The sequence below is a fragment of the Cynocephalus volans genome, chromosome 2, assembly GCF_027409185.1.
Source record: "Cynocephalus volans isolate mCynVol1 chromosome 2, mCynVol1.pri, whole genome shotgun sequence".
Classification (NCBI taxonomy): Eukaryota; Metazoa; Chordata; class Mammalia; order Dermoptera; family Cynocephalidae; genus Cynocephalus; species Cynocephalus volans.
The window spans coordinates 165,869,554-165,889,938 of record NC_084461.1 but is presented as its reverse complement, the minus strand read 5'-3'; the positions used below and the strand labels follow the sequence as shown (position 1 = coordinate 165,889,938).

At 50.4% G+C, this 20,385-nt stretch overlaps 1 protein-coding gene across 1 annotated transcript in view; it reads left to right on the top strand.

Moving 5' to 3' along the window:
- The window catches only part of MSRA (methionine sulfoxide reductase A), a 350,738-nt gene extending 336,734 nt beyond the window's left edge, over positions 1–14,004 (top strand). Inside the window, exon 6 of the mRNA XM_063086834.1 lies at positions 13,311–14,004. Coding sequence (XP_062942904.1) covers positions 13,311–13,475 — 165 coding nt within the window. The 3' untranslated portion in view covers positions 13,476–14,004. The remainder of the gene's footprint in view (positions 1–13,310) is intronic.
- The last annotated feature ends 6,381 nt before the right edge of the window (positions 14,005–20,385 follow it).

Genomic DNA, 20,385 nt, shown 5'->3' with positions numbered 1-20,385 from the left:
GAAAAAAGAAAAAAGTAAACAAAAAAGATAATACAAATCTTTCCATGAACTTTTTGAACTACGCTCGTATATTTTGTATTATAAAATATTTTATATCATAAAATACAAACCATTATGTTACAGGCATAGAGCCAAGGTGCTCAGTGGGAGCGTGCCAGAGTCCTGAGGGCAGGAGTTATGCATCTGAAATCAAAACGTAACTTTGGAACGTATAGAGAACTCTCAAAATTTAACAATAGAAACAGACCAACCAATTAGAAAATGGACAAAAGATTTGAACAGACACTCCACCAAAGAAGATATACAGAAAGAAAGAAGGCCAATAAGGACATTAAAAGGTGCCCAACATCATTAGTCATCAGGGAAATGCAAACTAGAACCACGCTGAGACCCCACCATCCGCCAGTCAGAGTGACTGAATTGAAAGCGGTGGCCCTGCACATGCTGGCAGCGCTGTGGGGCAGGACGCTCGGGGCTGCTGGGAATGCAAATGGACGGCCAGTCTGGAAAACTGTTTGGAGATTTCTCATCAAGGTGAATATACATTACCTGACATGACCCGGCAAGCCACTCCTGGATTTTCACCTAAGAGAAATAAGACCTGTGTTCACACAAAAGCCTATTTCCAGATGCTCACAGCAGCTTTATTTTAGTAACTCAAAACTGGAAAGAACGTGAACATCCTTCGGCCAGGAAGAGGAAGGTCCAGCTGAGGGGCATGCAGCCCCCTTTCACCTGCAGCTCACCTTGAGTCCGGGCAGGTAGGAGGAGGAGATGAGGCTGTAGCAGATGAAGGTGTGTCTGCTCCAACACACACTGGGCCCCTCGGCCAAGGCGGGAAGACGCGCTGCTCTGAGGTGCTTACGAGCTCCGTGCCCAATCACGAGCTGATTATTTGCTAGCCAAGCAGAGACTCCAGTCCTGAGATGGGAAAGCTTTACAGAATCACCCAAGAAAGTCACTTAGCCAGTGACAACCACCACAGCAGCAGCACACTGTGGGGGACGGCAATCTGACTTCCAGAGGTACCCATTATATTTTTTGAAATGCCCAGTTTTCCAGAAAAAATTATGAGACAAAGAAACATGAAAGTATGACTTACCAGACAAAGACTTTAAATCGGCTTTTATAAATATGCTCAAAGAACTAAAGGGAAATAGAACAATGTCTCACCAAATAAAGAACATCGGTAAGGAGACAGAAATTATAAACAAAGAATGAGATAGAAATTCTGGAAATGAATAGAAATTCAAAGGTACGATAATGTAAATGAAAAATTCCCTAGAAAGGCTGAGCTGGCAGAAGAAACAGTGGGCGACCTGAAGACGCATCAGTTGAGATCATCCAAAGTGAGGAGAGAAGTCAAAAGAATGCAAAACGGGGGCCGAGCCCAGCTCCTGCAGCAGCGCTGGCACCCATGGTAACACTACTGCGTGGTCTCAAGTGGCCGGAAGAGAAAAGCTCAAAAGTTCTCATCACAAAGAAGCGATACACTTTTGCAGTGACGGGTATGCTCACTCCCCTGATTTGATCGTTACTCATTGTGTGCATGTATTAAGTGTAACTCTGTACCAAAAACTATGTGCGATCAATAGGTGTCCATAAAAAAATAAATTTTAAAAATGGTGATGGTTGTACCACTCTGAAAATATGCTATAAACCATTAAATTGGAAACATTAAAAGGGTAAATTTCATGGTATGTGAACTCTATCTTAATAAAATGTTCATCTGAAAAAAAGGAACACAGTTTAGAGAAGGCTCTGGAAGACAACACTCAAAGAGAACATATTTAGCAGGAGTCCTCCTGGTTTAACCTTCTCATCTTAACGTTGAAGAAACTGAGGCCCAGATGAGTGAAACAAACTGCCCTGTGCTTATATCACAACAGACACACATTCCTTTAGCTGTTCTACTGTTATGGTGGCCGACCATCCCTCTTTGCCTGAGACATTCCTGGTGTTAGCACCCTAAGTCCTGCTTCCCAAGAAACTCCTAGCCCTAGGCAAACCAGGACAGTTAAACAGTCTGTCTGCAGTTCAAACTGGGATCAGTCTTCTTTTGAGAGGCTCTGAATTTGCCGAGATTCACATATAAATGAGAAATGGTGGTATTCAGAAAAGTGCCTTCACCTCACTGAATTCAGTGTTCTAAATTTAAGTCACTGGCATTTTGCTTTAAGTTTTTTTTCTATTCAACCTTTTGGAATGAAGGATCTTTCCTTTTAATGAAACCTGTATTTCATCCTCAAGGTGAAACCCAGTGTCCTTGGCTTTCTCTGAAAAGTGAAAAGTGATTTCCTTTGTGTAGTAAATGCTAAGAATATAACAAAAACAGAGGTTGTAGTTAATTGATTGCAGATATGAAAGAGGAGATTATAACCTTTCAGAGATATGCAGGGGGAGAGGGAGACAGGGAGAGATCTGTTTCTCCTGAAAAGGAAAGCCAGGAAAGGAAAACACATGTAGGAAATGTCGTTTAAATTCCTTTTCAAAACCAGGAAACCGTAAAGGAAAGATCAGAGTAAGAGAGACCAGCAGCAGTCCTTGAATGTGTGACGATGTAAACCATCTAATGGGTGGAGGGTGCACTGTGGACACCTGAGCAAATGGGTGGTGGCACATTTCAGCCAAAGACCCTGAGCTCTGTCCTCTCAGCACAGCCCTCTCCCTGTAGGCTGGGGCTGCAGCCAGCCCTGCCCGGCACCGTGGGGTGCCACCTCTCAACACAAGCAGCAAAGAAGAAGGAAGGACCCAATTTCTCTTGCACCCAAGACGTGGTGCCTGGAATGTGTGGAGCATGGAAAGTAAAGAGTAAAAATGAATTACAGATGCTCCTCAGACTTACGAGGGTTACATCTTGATAAATCCCTCGTAAGCTGAAAATATCCTAAGTCGAAAATGCATCTAACACACCTCAGCTACGAACATCACGGCTTAGCCTAGCTCGCTGGAACCGTGCTCAGGACACTTGCATTCGCCAAGAGTTGGACAACACCATCTAACACAAAGCCTATTTTGCAAGAAAGCGTTGTGTGTCTCATGTAATTTATTGAGTACTGTACTGAAAGTGAAAGGCAGAATGCGTATGTGGCCATTGTAAAGCCAAACCATCCCATGTCGGGGACCGTCTCTAACGGGAAAACAGACGAGGGCCGCCCCCTTCCCTGGTCCCCACCTCGGCTCCGTCAGCCGTACAGACCTCGCTGCAGGCAAGCGGGTGGGCCTCGGCGGCTCCTGCTCCTCCGTGACCCTGCGATTACAGGGTGGGGAGGACCGAGAGTGTGTGGCTGCATCTCCTTAAATGGAGCACACAGAAGTGGACCATAACCTTGATGCCTCCTTTCATCTCCTGCTGTTCAGTTCCAGAATCCCTATGTGCCAGGTCCCCATCGCCCTGGCCCAGCCTGCCTTCCCAGCTGATCCTCGATTTCACCGCCGCTTTCCCTGCCCTCCAGACCTGTCAGCGCTCCTCAACTATGCCTTATCACGGACCGCCTGTCCCCATGGCTCCATCACGGTGTCCCCTGCATGGGACAGGCCTTTCACGCCCTCACGACCAGCCGCCGTACGCTCCCAGCTCAGCGTCCACCTGCTCTTTCCTCCCTCTGTGCACCTTCAGTGTTCTCGCACGTCCCCTCTGCCTTGCCCGGGGTACTCGTGACCGTGGAGGCCCTGTCTCCTCCAGTGGCATTCTGGCCTCCTAATGACACAGGTCCTCCTCATTCCCCAGCATGTGGGTGGGGGTGTGGTCCCCACAGGGGCTCGACCAGTCATCCTTGAGTTGAATTTTGGGGCCCTGTTCCATCAAACTCTCGAGACCACAGGCACTCCCGTTTTGCCACATTTCAGCTGTGACTCTGCCCTCTTGGGCTGTCACATCCTCGTCACCCAGCCTGACTGCTTCCTAAACCATAACCTCCATGAATATAGGGAAGACTTTCTTCCTGAGTCCTGCTCCCCAGCGCCCAGCATGGTGCCTGCTCCGGGCACTGGTGGGCACTGGTGTCTTTGCATGTGTGCTCTGCTGAGAGCTCCGTGAGGTCAGGACTGTCCTGCTCGTTCCTGTGCTCCCAATGCCTAGCACGGTCCTCAGTGCATGTCCAATGCACCGTAATGATTGGCGGGATCAGTTCATCGAGTGAAGTGGGGAGTTGGGAACATACTGGCGGAGCGGTCCTGCCCGACTCCCACGGCAGCACTCGCCCGTCTCCACACCTTCCAGCAGCACACCCCGCACGGGGAGGACCAGGGGGACAGAACGGAGGAAACAGAACATTCTGTGTGGGGGCCCTGCTCCCAGCTTGTCATTGTTCTTACACTGGGACCCAGGGGTGATGGCTCACTAGCTGCACCTTGCAGGTCACCGTGGGAGCAGGAGGAGAGTGGCTGAGCTCATGCCAGCTCCTGCCCAGAAACGAGTGTCTCGTCCATGTGCAGCTTGCCAGCCGCAGCAAATCGCACGGGCAGCCTGACTTCAAGAGGGGGGTCTACCATGCTGTCCGTGAGAGCAGAGTGTCTCAGGGTGACATGCACAGGATTGCCTGGGGGTCATTTTAAAACGCAGATGCCACATTTCTAATGAGCCACTGTCCCTGACCCACACTCTGAGGAGCGAGTGTAGAGCTTTGGAGCCTCATGGGCCGAGGGAGCAAATGGACTCTCCCTCCTCCCCCTTCCCTGCAGGGACAAACCGGGCTTGCAGCTCCGTCATTCTATATCGCAAGCCAGGAGAGAGACCCTTGCTGGGCAGGGGATTCTGTGATTCGCCTCGGGGGTGCAGGGACACAGTAAGAGACCACGAGAGCCATTAACTGTCTGACAAAACTTCAGAGTCTGGGGAAGGACAGGACACAAGATTGCTCACCTGTTCCTGGAAGACAGGTCACTCTGTCTAGAGGCCACCATTTGCATAAGCAGCTCTTTTAAATGGACCAATTAGACCTAATTGTGTCACCTCCTTTTCTACTTTCCTCCCAGTCAGTCCACAGGACTGGGAAGGGTCAGTGAGCTCCAACTGGGCCTTGTGAAGGTGTCAGCCCCCGTGAATACCACCTTTGTTATGTTGCGTTGTGCTGGAGGAGCTTTTGCTTGCCTAAGTCTGTGCTCCTTGCCTGAGCCAGCAGTAATTGGCCGACACACAGGGGGCAATCCCACTGTTCCACAGCCTGGAGCTCCTGGTGGTCTGGGGTCCCCTCTGGTGCTGAAGACAAGCACCTCGTCCCCCTCCTGTGGCAGAACCACTGTGGGCAGGGGTCGGCGCTCCCCGCTGTGCCACACAGAACCAGAGACGCGTGAGCCTCTGCTCGGCTTGGAATAGATGTTTTTTCTTTCTAGTGGTCTGTTTAAAAGCCATGCCAGTCCCTTTACATTGTTTCCCAGAAGTTTTGATTGATGGTGGTGATCCGGTCAGCCATAAGCAGCCTGTGTACCGAAACTGCTGACTTTAGCATTGGCATTGACCGAGCTTATTACGCCTGCATGGGGCATGTGTGTGCCTGTGTGTGTGTGTGCAGGATGGAATTCGATGGAATTGGATCTGGAGGGAACTGGAGTGGTCTCAGTTCAGAAGGGGAAGAAGGTCAGAACCACTGAGGGGATGTGCCTGGTAGGAGCTCCTGCTGCCACTAGAGGGCAGAGCGAGGAACGGATCCGTGCCTGTGTCCTGCAGACCCGCCGGCTCCCAGACAACAGGTTCACGCTGAGCGCTTGGAAAGTCAAACCCCAATCTCCTATGGGCTCCATGACATAAATCAGATTTCTGTCCTAGGAAACTCATTTCATACCATTAGAATATATTTTTAAAGTGATCATAAAATGAAATACACACATATATTTTATAAGTAATTACATAAAAACCCAACACTTGATAAGGCTAAATTCTTTTGGTGGGTGGAGGAGATGAGGTTTGCTTGCATCAGACATAATGAGACTTCCAAAGATAGGAGTCCGACGAGGTTTGGACGGCAGGTACCTCTCTCTTTCGTGGTGACTTTCCCTTTAGCAAGCACAGCCATTTCTCCTTGCCTCAGGGGCCTTCAAACTGTGATCAGAATTAGGGTCATCTGTCGCGAGAATGTTCCGTGCTGATTGGATGTGCCTGACGGTTTCCAGACCCTGCGAGTGGAGACTGCTGGGAAATGGGCAGCTGCATGATGACTTTGGAGTTGGCGGCTCTGCCTGAATCCAGGCTCTGTATCCAGAGCTGTGGTCATTCCAGGGGGTCAGAGAGTTCTTTGAAATTAGAAGCAGGTATTTGATTGTGGATTTATATGGGAAGAATGTCCACAATGTTCATTGGACTCTCAAGGGAATCCATGACCTCCCAAGATGTTCAGAACATCTTGGGTTCGTGTCGACCTTGAGCATGTCTCCCATGCTGCAGGACAGAACAGATGCACTCCCTGGGGGCTTACTTACCATAAAGGCCCAAATTCCAGGGACAGCACGTATGTGGGAAGGAGTGTGGAATCCATGGAATCCAGAGGCAGACAGACCTGGATTCTTGGTCCAGAACCCCCAGTAACTCTCTGGGCACGTGGATTTGGGCAGGGGTCTTAATTGCTTTGAGTTCCCTTGTGGATAAAGTCAGAACGATGATCCCCCACGCCTGCAGGATTGCTAGCATGGTGAAATGAGAAAATGAATGAAAGAGCCCCCCACTAATTGTTTCTGCTACCTGGGAGGGGCCCTGCAAACTCCTCTGGCATTCCCTAGAACATCCATGCTAAGCTGGCACTCTGCTTTCCTGGTGTCTCTGTGTGTTTTCTGTCATCTCTTGGAATCAGGTGATACTTGGGAAGTCTGTGGGATTCAGTACTTGGAGGACGCATATCCCTCTGAGTGTCTGGGAGGCAGTGGCTCAGTTGCTCTTGGGTGACCTGGGATGAGCTCTGTGCTAAGCTTTCCTTCATCTTTATCATGTTTGTGTCATGGAGTCATGAAGGTGTGGGATCGGCTGAGGTGGGGCAAGAGAAGGAACATCTGAATCGCATATTTGGAGCGAGTCTTCACGTTCCTTCCTCCTGCAGCTCTTCAGAGGAGCGCAGCTCGTAACAGCAGGTGCTGAGCAAACACGCAGGAGGAGTCTGGGTGTCTGTTGTGGGGTGTGCTTGTCATGTCTCAAGATGTAGTATTCGACAGCCAAGGAGACAATGAGAAGCAACCCACCTGTCCATTTGCGGTGAATGTATGAACGGAATGTGGAATATACATCCAGTGGAACACCACGCAGCCTTAGAAAGAGATGACATGCTGACACATGCCACAGCATGGATGCACCTGAGGACATGATGCTGAATGAGATAAGCCAGTCACAGAAGGACAAATCCCGTGTGATTCCACTTATGTGAAGACCCTAGAGTCGTCCTATTCATAGAGACAGAGAATAGGTCGCCAGGGGCTGGCGGCGGGGGAGGGAGTTATCACTTAACGAGCACAGAGCTTCAGTTTAGGGTGACGAGGAACTTCCAGAGACGGGTGGTGGCAATGGTCGCACAGCAACGAGTAGGTGTCCTTAACACCACTGAACTGTACACCGAAGATGGTGAAGATGGTAAATTTTACATCACAGGTACTTAAGCACGATTTTAAAAACCACCAAAACCCAGTGAGCTGAGCAGAGAAGAGCAAAGCACGTGTTTTGAGCTCCGGGAATACGAGCAGGTGGGGCGAGAGCCACTTCACACATAGAATGGTCGCGTCTGGAACTCTTGGGGTGTTTTAGATAATGAACGGTCCTGTCCGGGGGAAGGCAGCAAGCACCCTCCGCTGGCCACTGGGGGGACAGGTGACTCGGATGGGTGTTTGCCCTGCTGCTTGCGGGCGAGCAGCTGGACCCTGGGCTTTGTTGTCCCAGCTGAGAAAGAGGAAGGACAGCGCCCACATGCCATCCGCCAGGAGGCTCAGATGGAAGGCGCGCCTGCCAGCCCTTTGGAAACACCGTGGTTCGGGACAGACACAGGGCCTGGGCTCTGCACCAGCCCCTGGGTAGGACACTTTTCTCACCTTGAGCAGACGCCCCACCGTCCTCCAGGCCGTGCATTACCAGGGTGGCATGACCGTGCGTCACCTCCACGCAATGTGCCGAGTGCTCCAGGGCACTTGGAGAATCGGGGAGAGGCTCCCCCGTGCTGGCAGCAGCTATGGGGCAGGGCGCTGGTGCGCTTGCTGACTTTCTTAAGGGAAGGCTTCCCACGACAGCGCCTGAGGGATGAGTGAGGCCTGTTATGTCCCTGCCCAGGAGCCTCTGTAGGAAGTGACCCAGCCACTTCCTTGGGTGTATGCAGTATTCCAGGAGGGGCCGGGGCTGGGGACACCTCCGGGGTCCTGAGACAGATGAGGACTTGGGGGGCATGAGCTCTACCTCAGCTGACTGCCCAGAGAGCTGCTGCCTGGCTGTGCAAGGGGAGATCCATGGGGCCTACGGAAAGAGGGTGCACTTTCTGTGCCTTGTCTCGGTCCTCGTCATAGCACAAGGAGCTAGGCACTGTACCCATCTCACAGACAGAAAATCTGCTTCCAAGAAGAGAATAGGAAGGGAAGGAAGGCATAGGAGGCTGCCTGGGCCGTCTAAAAAAAGGGCGAGGTGAGAGACTGTGAGAAATGCATGACTCGATTCCATTAGATGGACATTTCCTGAATCAGGTGTCGCTCAGGGTGGGTTATCTTAGTTAGACACTGTCATATCCCTCTAAAAAATCAGCAAGACAAAAAAAAAAAATGACACGAATAAGAAGCTCTTGAAGTCATTGTTTTGGAGCCAATAAGGGGATGAGATAGGAAAATAGGGCAGGGGGAGGTGGACCCGGGTCCTGACAGAGGAACATAGCTGAGGAGTGCTGTGCAGGGCTGGCCTTCGGCTTGTGTCTGCAGCCTGCAGAGGGGAGCTGGGTGGGGACGGCCCCGGGACAGGGGGTGGGCCCTGAGCTTTGACCAGCTGGAGGGCCTCTTTCCTGGCAGCTTCACAGAGGGGCTTCTGAGCCCACCTGGGCAGTTACTTTAACCAGGCGAGTCCTGCACATCAGAACTCGGTCCCATACAAAAGGTGGCTCTGTAGGTCCTGCAGGATGAGGACAAAGTCTCCAGGGGTGGTGACAGCTGGGTGCTGGAGGCTACACCTGGGAGCCTGGGGTCCCTCAGGGGTCCATCCCGAGAGGCTGCAGCCAGTTTCCACTCTTTGTCCACCATGGTTTTCCTATTGACAACCCACTCTCATGGGCACAGCCTCCTTTTTATAAGATACCATGAAACTCCACAGGGATGTGATCTGCCATTTCTGTACTCATGAATGGCCCATCATCAGAATGGGAAGGGACCCACAGACGTCAGGAGAGGCCACCAGCCTGTGCTCTGCATGCCCTTGTCCCGCAGGCAAGTAAGCAAGTGCAAGATGAGGACCTTAGGTCTCCGTCTGTCCTCATTCACGAAGGAAAATTGAGTTCTTCACAGGCATTGATGTGTCAGCCATTGTCAGTCACAAATTACTTGTGACCCGCCCCTGTCACTGACTGGGACACCTGGTACATGGTGACATTGCATGAGAGGGCTCAGAAGACCTCGGTGCACTCCCTGCCCCACAGCACGTGCACAGCTTGGCCAGGGGATCACATTGACCAGGGGACTTTCTGTAACCATCCGTAACCCAGAGGTGACAGTATCCATCTCTCTCCTCCTCCTGCTCCTCCCCCCCCCCCGCTGTTGTCCACTCACCCCCCAGAAGAACAAACAGACTTTTCAGGAGCTGTGGATGTGCTGAAGCCATCCTTCTGTGGAGGACAGGTGGGCCTCCCTGCATGGACACAGCTGGGGCCATGCCACCATCTAAGGACTGTGCCACCGTGGAACTGGCTGGGGTCTGAGACAAGAGAAGGGGCTGTCTGAGTGCCCTGGTCCCCAAAGCCCTCTCTTTGCTCCTTCCCAGGTGTCAAAGGCAGCAACAGAGACATGGGGAAAGACCCCAAGAATCCGCAGCCTGCTCCTGGTTTAGGGAGGTGGTGACAGTCACACATGCTCTTCCAGGCTCTGTGGGGAAAAATCAGACCAAGCTTCCTCTCTGAAGGTCACCAAGGCTGCACGTTCCTGGAGGGAGAGACATGTTCCATTTAGACCTGCCTCCTGTGCCGCACACACAGGAACCACCCAGGGAAGGGCTGGCGGGAGAGAGCAACGAAAAGGACTGGCTGTCCGATGACAATCCCTAAACAAATCACAGTGATCGAGGAAAGCCATGGGGCCCCTCAAGGTCCAGGGCATGGCCTGCAGGTGAGGAAGGGAGGGCCTGGGCCGCGGGTAAGGAAGACTGTGAGACAAGATGTGACTTTTAGTTTGCCTGTCTCCTCTTCCTGCACACCCAGTGTCTTCCACACGCTTTTGTCCTCGTGCTCCCCAGTTGTTGGGGTCAGAGGACAGCCTAGGCCTTCAGGGTGGCTCTGGCCGCATATGGGAGGAAAGCTTCTGCCATCTTGTGGCCGAGGCTGGTACTGCCAGGCCTGCCTGCAAACCTGCCTTCCCGCTGTCCTGCCTGGGGTCCCTGCCCCAGGAGGGCGGCTGCAGAAGGGGGGGGGGGGGGTAGTAGCACTCACTGGCGCCGGCACCCCTGTGGGGACACCCTTCCCTCCACGTCTAGTTTAGAGAAGCTTCTGGAGTCAGCAGCTGCGCACTCCTGGGCCTTGAAAGGCCATTGTGTTCCTATGAGGACAGCCTTTTGTGAAGGAGAGGAGTCAGGGTGGGCACTGTGTGTGGAGGGGCTGTGGCACTGCCAACCCTCTGCAAGGACAGAACCTGATGAGGCTGTGAGTAGAGACACAGGGCCCACTTGGGACCTGGTCCTGGCGCTAAGGGTGAAGGAGACAGGAAAGGGAAGAGGGTCTCAAAAACCGGCAGACCCCAACCCTTTGACCACAGAGGGGTAGAAACAGGAGTCACCCCAGAACATGGGAGACTGGTGCAGACAGGAGGGGCACGTCAGTGTGGGACGTTTAGGGCCAGACTGGTGTGGGGAGGGGCTCCTGGTGGGTGGCATCTGCCAGAGTGACAGCAGTCCCACAGTGGCCACGTGTGCACGTTATTCCTGGGCGTTAGAGCAGGTGAAGGTGTGAGTGCCACTTGCATTATGAATCTGGAGACCTCTGGATTAAACTCTTTATTTAGTATTTGGATACAGCTTCAAGAGATGATTTCAAGTCAGTCATGGAAGCTCCCTGGTTCTCTTACCTTGCCTTGGGCCAGGAGTGTCAGGTCCTTGTCTTTCCCGCATGCTCTCCAGTGCCTGAGCCGCCTGCACCCCCACAGACCTCATGTGTACCATCTCCCTGGGACATCCCCTTCTCCCAGCCTTGCCTCAGTGGGCACTTCTTCATAGGCGACACTAGCGATGACTTCGTAACTGCATTGCCACCACACACCAGGACTCTGACCCACTCTCCACTTGCAGCAAGGTCGCTCCTCACGCTAAATCTAACCAATGTTCCGTTTCCTGAGAGCAGCTCTGGTACCAAAGGCTCTGTTAGCCGGGTCTCAGTCACAGAAACAGAAAGCACTCCAGGTCTTTGCAGCAGGGTGGATTTTACCAAGGGAATGCAGTGTTTACAGAGTCATCAGGAGGGCTGCTGGCGTGAAGGTCAGGGCAAGGCACCACTGGATTTCATGATGCCAGGAAGTCACAGACGTTGCCAGAAATCATTGCTGATGGCTTTCATCACCTGCAGCACGGAGTGTGTGGATCTCAGGGATGGCCAGGAGGAGCGGGCACAGGCTCAGGGCTGCTCTCGGCAAAGACCCGGGCCCATGCTCACAGCTGTGCCTTGCAAATAATCGCTGCTTTTATTCAGCCTGCCAAGTCTCACGTGAGTTTCTCCCATTGGTGGGATCTAAAGTGGGGCCTTGCTGGCGGTAGAATCTGGGACACAGTAGTCGTAGTCTCCAAGCTCGCTGCCTGAGCAGTGCCAGGGCAAGCTGAGAATGTCAGGCAGGGTTCAAGGCTCTGTATCTGACAGGCATTTTTCCATATGGGCAATAATAATAGGACTTCCTTCCTAAGGCTCTTGTGAGACTGAAATCACCACGTGTGAAGTCTCTGCAAGGAGTGTGGCAGACAGTAAACCCTCAATAACTGCTGGTTTGCAAGGAACTGTCAGAGCTGATGTTAGAATGCTCCTCACCTCACTTGTAACCCTGCTGGAAAACTGGCTGCTCCTGACTGTGTGGGCAGATCTGCCGCCAGGGCGAGGACCCTGTTCCCTGACAGTCTGCCTCGTCCTGGCTCAGAGGGCTGAACCACGACTCAGGAAACAGGTGAATGTGCTCGGGAAAAACCCGAAGCAGTGAGTCCTGCTGAATATGAATCCTGGATTCACTGTGCTTGGCAGATTTGAGGATTTCATCTCAAATAGAGCCACCCACAGTCGGGTCTGGTCAGTGACCAGAAAACAGGTCCTGGGCTCTGCTTTGCAGGCCTAGACTGAATGGAGTCAGTGAGGCTGGGTTGGAGTCTGTGGCCTTATGGCCTTGTGCTCAGATACTCCAGGCTGCCCCAACATGGTGGAGCAGCACATGGCCGACCCTGCAGGAAGAAATGTCTGTTTCTTAATCTGTCTCCCGCCCCACATGGCCCTGCTCCACCCTGCCCCCCGGCCCCCAACCAAGTGTGCGCGTTTCTCTCCCCAGCTGCAGATGCCAGCAGGACTGAAACCAGGTTGCAGAGGGCGCCAGTGCTGACACAGGCCCTCAGGTCATGGTCTCCCAGACCCAATGCCCAGGCTTCCTGTCCTGGAGTCCATAGCACAAACCCCAAATGCCCCTGGCTGGCCAGGGCATCTGGTGGGGCCTGTGCTCCCTAGACCACAGCATGCAGGGACTCTCCACCCAGCCTGTGGGCTGTGAGGGCCTGTTCCAGAGCTGGGGGGCAAGGGGCCAGTGCCCAGCTGCATTGCAGCCCACCTGGGCCCCTTCTTTCCATCCCACGCAGCTCTGCTGGAGGCCTCTGGGGCAGCAGGGAGCCCCACATACCACTCTTTCCCCTCAGAGAGCTCTGGGGCCATTCCAAATGGACCCACAGGGTCCAAGCCCAGGGATCCCTGCACACAGCTAGGCCGCAGTGCCATGGCGGGTAGAACATCAATCACAGTCCAAAACCCTGACTTACACCTGACTTCAAATCCCAGTCAACCGAGGCAGAGCAAACTCAGTGCCGACCCAGAATCACCCAGTCCCCAGTGCGCGTCTGAGCCCCACGTGCTGCCTTCAGCCTCCAGCCCCTCCGCCTGGTTGTTCCCTGCCCAGCATCAGTCCTGACCGCCTCCCTGTCTCCACAGGTTCTGTCCGAGCACGGCTATGGCTCGATCACCACTGACATCCGGGAGGGGCAGACTTTCTACTACGCAGAAGATTACCACCAGCAGTACCTGAGCAAGAACCCAGATGGCTACTGCGGCCTGGGGGGCACCGGGGTTTCCTGTCCGCTGGGCATTAAGAAATAATCCTCTTCCCAGGGTGGGCCCTTGAGGTTCCAGCAGAAACGCTTTCCACAAGTCGGGCAATGCTTTTGTTATTCGCATTAGAGGCTTTTTGAAGCTCATGGAGTGCAAAGGCACTCATAAAAATCTGGTTTGTTGAGGTGTGATTTTCGGGAAGCTCCACGCAGGCTGATAAAATGCAATTTGTCTTCTAATAAATGGTGGTGGGAGCAGAGCTGTGAAGCTGTCTGGGTCATTTGGGGCCTGAAGGAAGAAGATGAGTACGCTGTGCCCACCCTCCTTGGGCCCTGAGCACATGCAGAGAAGCTGAGGGTTCGGGCATGAATATCAGTTATCTGCACCCAATCCCAGTTCTCGTGCCCTCCTGACCTCCAGTGCCTTACAATTGCAAACATATAGCTCCAATGAATCGTTCACCGGAACACTTCGCTATACTGAACCCAAATGTGTCAGGGGCTTCCTGTCCCTCTTCAGCCCTCTTTGTGCAGAGAGATGTGAGTTAGCTTGATGAGTTTTAATGCTTTGCTTATCGCCAGGAGACACGCTCGTTCTAATAAAAATCTACCGTCCGACAACACAAACTGCCTGTTGTCTTGCCTGTCTATCACCTGTTCAGGTAGGATATCTCTAAGTGTTGTGGGATGAATTTAAGAGTTGTTAAAGAGCATGGGAGGGGAAAAGCCTCATCATCCTTTTTCCCCAAATGGGAAGTGTTATGATTGAAATTTTTGGAAGACATTACACCTCTAGCCCCAGTGACTTTGGTGATAACAGTTGTTTTCCAGGCACCTGTAGCATTGTCACATCAGGCACTGTTGTAGTGAGAGTGGATGCCTTCAGCCCCTGCCATTAAGAACCTTTAATTCAAGATGAACTGGGGACATCAGCCATAAACATGTAAACAAACAAATAAACAGGGTTACTCTGGGTCCTGAGAGAAGACGTGAAGGTGATGAGTGGAGTGGGACAGGTTTGCGGGGTCTGTGGGGTGTGCTCAGGGCTGTTGGGGTCAGGTGGTTGGGGAGGCCTCCTGGAGGTGGTGAGACCTGATGACAGAGTGACCCAGACCATACAGTGACCCAAAAGAGGCAGCGTGTCAAGAGCATGTAAGTGGGAGTAGGTGCACCTGGTGACCGTCAGCTTCCCTGCCTGGTTGCTTGGTTGCTTGTTGAGAACTTTACAGACACAGGACCAGGAAGGAGAAATGGCCCATGCCATAGAGGGGCTTGTGTGAGGCCAGAAAGGGCCGTGGGGCTGGAATGGTGCTCAGAGAGGGACAGACCCAGATCCCGCCGAACCTCCCAAGGACGTGGTAATGGGTTTTCCAGTTTATTCTATTTAATTGGGCGGTCATCAAGAGTTTTAAACACTTTCCCTCTCTCTTTTTTAGCCTGTGTAACTGGGTGGCTGGTGGTGTCATTTATTTGTGAGGGAGTAGATGAGGGTAGGGTAAGTACATGAATCGTTTGGTTTTGGCCATGCCAAGTGTGAAACATTTCCTGGACACACCATGGGGACGTGGAGTCAGGCAGTTTTCTGTAGGGGTCAGGAGCATGGAAGGGGTCTGGGAAAGAGGAGTTTAAGAATTACCAGCACACGGATGACATTTGAGGCCACCGAACCCGTGGGGTTTGCTTAAGGAGGGAGTGGAGAGAGAGAGTAGGGGTGTGAGCATCGAATGCTGGCTTGTTCAAGGGAGAAGGAAAGGAATTTGAAAAGCGACACTTGAGGTGGGCACGTGAAGGCAGTGCGCTCCCCAGGGAAAAGCAGGGACAGGTGCGTCACGAATTTGGGGCAAAGCTTAGAGAAGAACAAACTAGAACCTGACAAGGAGGTGGGCCCTTTTGAAGAAGGACCCGGCAACATTTCAGGTGGCACGTTCCTTGAATCTTTGCCCTAATCTTCCCCAGATGGACCTGGGGCCATTTCCTAAGGTGACTGTGCACTGGGGAACTGGAAACAGCCCAGGCCACCTTGGAGTCACTGCATACAGCTTTAAACTGATGCTGACCCTCAGTGACCTGAAATACTGCCAGGGTCCCCTGGGCGGGGGGGGGGGGCTTTGTAAAGACAGATGGGGGCCGGGGCCTCAGCCCTGCCCCCACCCCTGCCATCCAGGCCAGCAACGGAGCTGGCCAACACCCAGGATTCTGAGATAGGGGCTGGGCCAGTCTCGTCCCTGCCCACAACCAAATCCTAGAATGTCCTCATTAGGCACTTGTGTTTCTTTGGGGTGTGGGACTTATCTGCTCATGTCCTTCATCAAATTTCTGCTTAGATTTTCTAATTCATTTTTCAAGAGTTCTTTCTGCAATAAGGATTTTAATCTGTGTGTGCTTAAAAAAAAAAAGAAAGAAAAAAAGGTTACCAGAGGCTGGGAGGAGTGGGGTGGGGGAAGAGTAGGGGTGAACTAATGGGGTCAAAACTGTGCTGTCTACCTGAGTGAATCATTGTGCAGGACATGCATGTACTGAAACAACACACTGTGCCCCACAAATATAAATATAGATAAAATTGAATTAAATAGAAAAAAAAAAAAAAAGACAGACGGGCTGTTCCATGGCTGTACCGCAGTGGCTCTGGTGGGTCTGAATCATAAGCCTGAAGTTAATCCCCATACCAAGGATGCACAGTGCATGTTAACCATGTGTCCAGCTTCCGTAAATGTGGTTCTTTAACATCTGCCCTCCATGCATATGTCAGACATGCCTCATCCCAGACAACCCAGTGACATGCCCCAGTCCCCTTGCCTTGGCCTCCTGCCTCTCTGCTCGTGCCACTTCTCCTTGCGAGGAGTCCTTCTCCTGAGGATGTGCTTTCTCAAATAGAAACCAGAGTCCACACCCCAACCACCTCCTTTATCAGGCTTTCATTCTCTGACAACTCTCCACCTGCCCTACCCACCCCAGGGCCAGGTACCCAGCAACCAGAGACAGCCCCATGCCCCAAACCCACTGAAGTTACTCACACCTGCTGATCTTGAGCCTGTCCACCCTGCCTCACCCACTCCTTCCCGTGGAAACCACAAGAAAGGCTCTCGCCCACATCCCCCCCTCCTGATCGACCCCAGTATATCCCGTGTGCCCCCATGGTGTGGCCCAGCCTCTTCTCTTAGGATCTGTGAGTCACAATCTTTTTAATGGCAGTCATCTCCTGGTCTGTTGTCCTTACTACACCTAAATAATAATAATAATACCCAGTAAGACATAGGGAGAATAGATGTACCTAATAACTGACAAAATCCCCATTTTAGTTCCCTAATCTGTAAAGTAAAGTCTTGCAAATATAGTAAATAAAACAGAATGCCTCCTCTCTGGGAAAACTTTAATGTCAGTGGCACCTCTGGTAACCTGTTGCTTTGCTTCCCATGGATTTGTCACCCCTTTTCCCCTGGGTGATGGAGCTGCCAAAGATTACTCAAAGCCCATCTCTTCTGAGCAGTGAGAAGTCTTAAAAAGGGGTTAATCTCCCAGAACCCTCAAGAGCGAGGCATTCCTTCCATTTGGGAAATTAACCACAAATTGGGGTTCTCTTCCTGCATTTATTCTCCAGACCAGGAAGTTCCAGGAAGAGAACGTAGGTGGGATTTTTGCTAAGTACAGTTTAACAAGTTTAACAATAGAATCTGGTAACATGCAATTGAGGCAATCCACTAACAAAAGCCTGATTTTAGCAAACACTCTCCTCTTACAGCAATTTCCCAGTATCTTTACATATCAATCAGTAACTACTCTGTCTTTGAACCAGCAGCCTTGCTATGTTACAACTCTTTATCTTACAACAGAGACTATATATAGCCTGGGGAAAATTTCCTGTCCTTTGCAAGGTCAATATTTGAAACTGCAAGGATTTGGAAAACCAGGCCCTATGAAGTACATTTGCTTTATGCATACTCTACAGTAACCTGTTCAAGGCAGGTGTTGGCGCATGTCCCACTGTGTCCCATTTGGCAGATGAAAGACTGTTTCTGTTCTCCCAGTTCTGTGTCATGCCCGGGTTTCATTAGCATGTCCTCAATATCTTCTTGAAAGTCATCATGCAAAACAGTGGCCTGGCAGTTCACTTGGGGGACATGTCTCTTGTTTAAGGTCCTATAATTGGCAAGACTGGTTATTCCACTGCTTCTTGTGACCCTCCCTCTGCCACCCTCTAGCAGAACTTGCTTGTAGGTTGTTGTGCTCTTTCCTGCCGAGTCCAGATACACATTCAGAATTTGACACAAAGGGCTTTGCCAACCAGTCAGATGTGGTTTTCCAGGGGAAACCTGGAGCTTTGCTTCCAGGTAGGCACAGAATTGCTGACTAATGCCCCAGCTGTAATGTCACAGCCAGTGTAAGTAAACGCCACTACGAGTCATCCAAGCACCATACCTTTACATTAGCCACAGCATGATAATCAGAGAATGGGGCAAATGCCTGAGAAAGCCACATGGTCACTCTGAGACTCAGTTTCCTTGTGTGAAAAATGGTGATGATTGTACCTGTGTTTCAGGGTTTGGTGAAGATTAAATATTATACATACCTATATATGTCCTATATATGTATATAAATATATATGTATACTTGGTACAGAGCCCGAGACATAGTTAGTGCTAAGTGGTAGATATTTTTAAGTCTTCTAATAAAGGAGAAAAGGTGATGATTTGATGAGACTTTTTAAAAATCTTGTTCATTTTTGTGAATCCACCCTGTCCCTAGAATAATCAGTGACCTTTTCTGATCATTATTAATTTGTTTGAATAATTTATAGAATTTACAGGGAACAACTTTTTTCACCATGTTAATTACAAAATGCTTTTTTTGTCCCTGAAAATTTAGATATTTCCATCACAGATCAGGCTACAGGTTCATTGAAATGTGTTCTAACTTCCACTTGGGACACTGGGACACCAGGAACATGTCTTCCCTGACATCAGGAACAGGTGAGGAGCAGGTGTTCTTGGACACCAACCATTTACTTAATCTGCACATCTTCATACAAGACGACATCTCTATAAGCCTCCCACCCTCCCCTCCCTACATAGCTGCTCTTCCACTACAGAGCGACCCCTGGAGACAAAAGCAAATGGAATAATTCTGGGCAGAGGTCCCCTAGCTCCCCAACAATCTAAAAAAAACCACTTAAACGTCAGGGGACTTCACCAATCACATGAAGAGCTGCTTCTCATTGGTCTTTCATTCATTCCCCCATTAGTTAATTAATTCTCTCAACAGGTATTTATTGAGTTCCTACTATGTGCCAGGGTCTGTGCTGGATGCTAGGCACCACGTGAACCAAACATGGCTATTGGCCCCATCAGAATCATGGTCTCATGGGGAAAACAAACATTACACTAACAGTTTCACAGCTATATAGTTATGAACCAGGGATAGGGCTCTGAGGGAAAATTACAGTGTTTTATTAAAGAGTAAAACCGAGGGGGTCTCATCAAAGCTGAGGGAGTTGCACTGGGGCTGAATTCTGAAAGATTCATGAGAATTAACATGCAAAGCGAGGGTGAAGGTACAGTTGCGAGAGGGGGCACATCTCAGGCAGAGGCGTGTCCAAAGGCCCTGAGGTGGAGCCTTTGGAAGAAGTCCAGAAGAAAGGTGTCTAATAGCAGTGGCCACGGTGCTGTGTGTAACGCTTATTTATTTATTTGGAGCAGGTTTAGGTTCATAGAAGAATTAAAAGGAAAGTGCAGAGAGTTCCCATATATCCCCTTCCCCAACAAATACACAGCCCACCAGAATGGTGCATTTGTTACAGTCGGTGAACCTTCACTGACACATCATTATCACCCAAGTGCACAGTTGTCATCAGGGTTCACGCTTGGTTTGGACAAATGCATAATGACATGTGCCACCATTATGGTCTCATACACAGTAGTTTCACTGCCCTAAAAATCCTCTGTGTCCCACCTGTTCATCCCTCCATAACCCTTGGCAGCCTCTGAGCTTTTTGCTGTTTCCATGATTTTGCCTTTTACCGAATGTCAAAGTTGGAATTTCACTTAGTAAATATGCGTTTAAGTTTCCTCCATGTCTTTTCATGGCTTGATCGCTCATTTCTTTTTTCTTTTTTTTTTTTTGTATATTCCTTATACCCCATTACTTTTATTTTTTATTTTTATTTTTTTTAACTTTTATTTTGTCGATATACATTGTAGTTGATTATTGTTGCCCCTTACCAAAACTTCCCTCCCTCCTCCCTCTCCTCCCTCCCCACCCAACAATGTCCTTTCTGTTTGCTTGTCATATCAACTTCAAGTAATTGTGGTTGTTATATCTTCTCCCCCACCCCGGTTTTTTTTTTTTTTTTTTTTTTTTGTGTGTGTGTGTGTGTGTGTGTGTGAATTTATATATTAATTTTTATCTCCCACCAATAAGTGAGAACATGTGGTATTTCTCTTTCTGTGCCTGACTCGTTTCACTTAATATAATTCTCTCAAGGTCCATCCATGTTGCTGCAAATGGCAGTATTTCTTTTTAGTGCTGAGTTCTGTCCCATTGTCTGGATGTACCACAGTTTATCCATTCACCTGCTGAAGAACTTCTCAGTTGTTTCCAAGTTTTAGCAATTATGATTAAAGCTGCTGCAAACATCCACGTGCAGGAGGTTTTCGTGTGGACATAGTTTTCAACTCCTGTGGGTGAACACCAAGGAGTGTGATTGCTGGGTCGTATGCTAAGAGCATGTTTAGTTTTGTCAGAAGCTGCCAAACTTTCTTCCGAAGTGTCTGGACTATTTCGCCTTTTCTCCAGCAATGAATGAGCATTCCTGCTGCTCCACACCCTCGTCAGTATTTGATGTCATCTGTGTTCTGGATCGTGGCCATTCCAACAGGTGTGCAGTGGTATCTCACTGTGTTCTTGATTTGCATTCCCCTGATGACATATGATGTGTGGCATCTTTTTCTATGCTTATTTGCATC